This window comes from Corylus avellana, chromosome ca7 (genome assembly GCF_901000735.1).
Source record: "Corylus avellana chromosome ca7, CavTom2PMs-1.0".
Taxonomy (NCBI): Eukaryota; Viridiplantae; Streptophyta; class Magnoliopsida; order Fagales; family Betulaceae; genus Corylus; species Corylus avellana.
Window position 1 is genome coordinate 18,270,214 of NC_081547.1, and position 1,649 is coordinate 18,271,862.

A 1,649-nucleotide genomic window follows, 5' to 3' on the forward strand; every position below is an offset into this window, starting at 1 on the left:
CTATTGAGTTGCCCTATCCTGGCCGAAATGTGATCCAGCGTTAAATTGTCCTCCCGCTTGTGATCCACTAATCTGAAACACATGCAAATCCATATCAATAAGAGACATTAAAAACTAAAGACATACTGAATTCATTACTTACCCCTACTGGTTGGCTAATTAGGCCTCTGTTGTCGAAAGTGGTGGTGGGTTCTCCTGCATATTGTGATCCTCCCTGATACATAATATGAACAAACAATGTCATAAATACACGCTCACTATTTAAATAAATACAACATTAATAGTTTGTTAAAATAGCTAACCTCAGTTTCATTGTTTGGCTTTGCCTTCACAACCTTTTTCGGCCAAATCTTCTTGTTTGGATTGTCTGGTTGCCGGCAACTCCTAGCATTGTGACCCGTTTGACCACAATTTTCACAACGTATACCATACCCTTTACGAGTCACCTTGATCGTTTCAATAGGCTCATTTTCATCATCTCCTCTTCTTCTCACTTTTTTAGGCCTACCTTTTTGTTTTTTTGGGTATAGGAGGTAGTATAGGTTCCACATCATGATCAACAGGCCACTCATTATAAGTCGATGGTATCGGATATATATCGGGGGCATATGACTTCCTAAAAGTATCCATAAAATACCACTGACTGACATACTTCTCAGGGACTTGCCTATGGAAATAAATTGCAGAAACTGCATGGGGGCATGGAATACCATTGAGTTGCCATCTACCACAACCACAGGTTCTTCTCCCTAGATCAACAATCCTCCTAGGCTCATGACTATGGTTGACCTCAAACTGTAATCTATTACTCCAATGACAAATGTAGTTTCTTGCCAATGACTTGTTTCTCTCCAATTTTTTCACAATCTTAGGGCAAATCTCATTTTTTGAAGTTTCCGCTCTAGCCCTTTTTTGATTGAACCTACCCATTAGTTGCCGCCTTATTAATTCCATGCATCCCAAAATAGGCTTATCTCTTGCCTCTAGGATCCACGCATTGAAACACTCGGCAGTATTATTCGTTAATATATCACTACAACTATAATTTCTAAATGCATGCCTTGACCACATCCGTGGATCAATCTTGCTAATGTAATCGAATGCATCTTCACTCATACCTCTAATGACCGATAGGTAGTGTTTGAATTGCAACTCATTAGCTGTCTGAACTGCACCATACAAAGCATCTTTATATGCCTTGCCCTTGTACCCATGTTTCTTGAAGTTTGCATGCAAGTGTCTTATACAAAATCGATGCTCCAAACCAGGCATCAAATCCTCCATGGCATTAAGCAATCCCTAATTATCAATACAAAAATAAAACATGTTAATTGTTCATTAAACAAAATACAAACAAAACATAATTTTTAATATAATTTATACCTTTTGTCGATCAGACATAAATGACGAAGTGTGCACTTGCGAATTGCCAATATCTTCCAAAAGTATGCTCAGAAACCATGTCCATGTATGCTGATCTTCACTCTCACATACCGCATATGCTAGTGGATAAATGTCGTCATTTGCATCCAGTGCAATGGTTGCATGTAGCTGCCCACCGAACTCGCTCTTCAAGAAGCAAGCATCGACACAAATCATGGGTCTACACCCCTCCAAGAAGCCCCGCTTGCAGGCTGCAAGTGACACAT

At 39.5% G+C, this 1,649-nt stretch overlaps 1 protein-coding gene across 1 annotated transcript; it reads right to left on the minus strand.

Moving 5' to 3' along the window:
- LOC132187952 (uncharacterized) lies at window positions 1-1,116 on the minus strand. The gene is made up of 4 exons (XM_059602375.1): window positions 509-1,116; window positions 303-384; window positions 143-214; window positions 1-72 (listed from the first exon to the last, which is right to left on the minus strand). Exons 1-4 carry the CDS (start codon window positions 1,114-1,116, stop codon window positions 1-3), a joined length of 834 nt encoding a protein of 277 aa, XP_059458358.1.
- Window positions 1,117-1,649: the final 533 nt, after the last annotated feature.

Excerpts from the sequence above, each read along its gene's own strand:
- LOC132187952 (XM_059602375.1), bottom strand. The coding sequence starts at position 1,116 with ATGAGTGAAGATGCATTCGATTACATTAGCAAGATTGATCCACGGATG. Across the intron at positions 215-302 it reads AGCCAAACAATGAAACTGAG|GGAGGATCACAATATGCAGG; the intron begins GTTAGCTATTTT and ends ATTATGTATCAG. Across the intron at positions 73-142 it reads TAATTAGCCAACCAGTAGGG|ATTAGTGGATCACAAGCGGG; the intron begins GTAAGTAATGAA and ends CATGTGTTTCAG.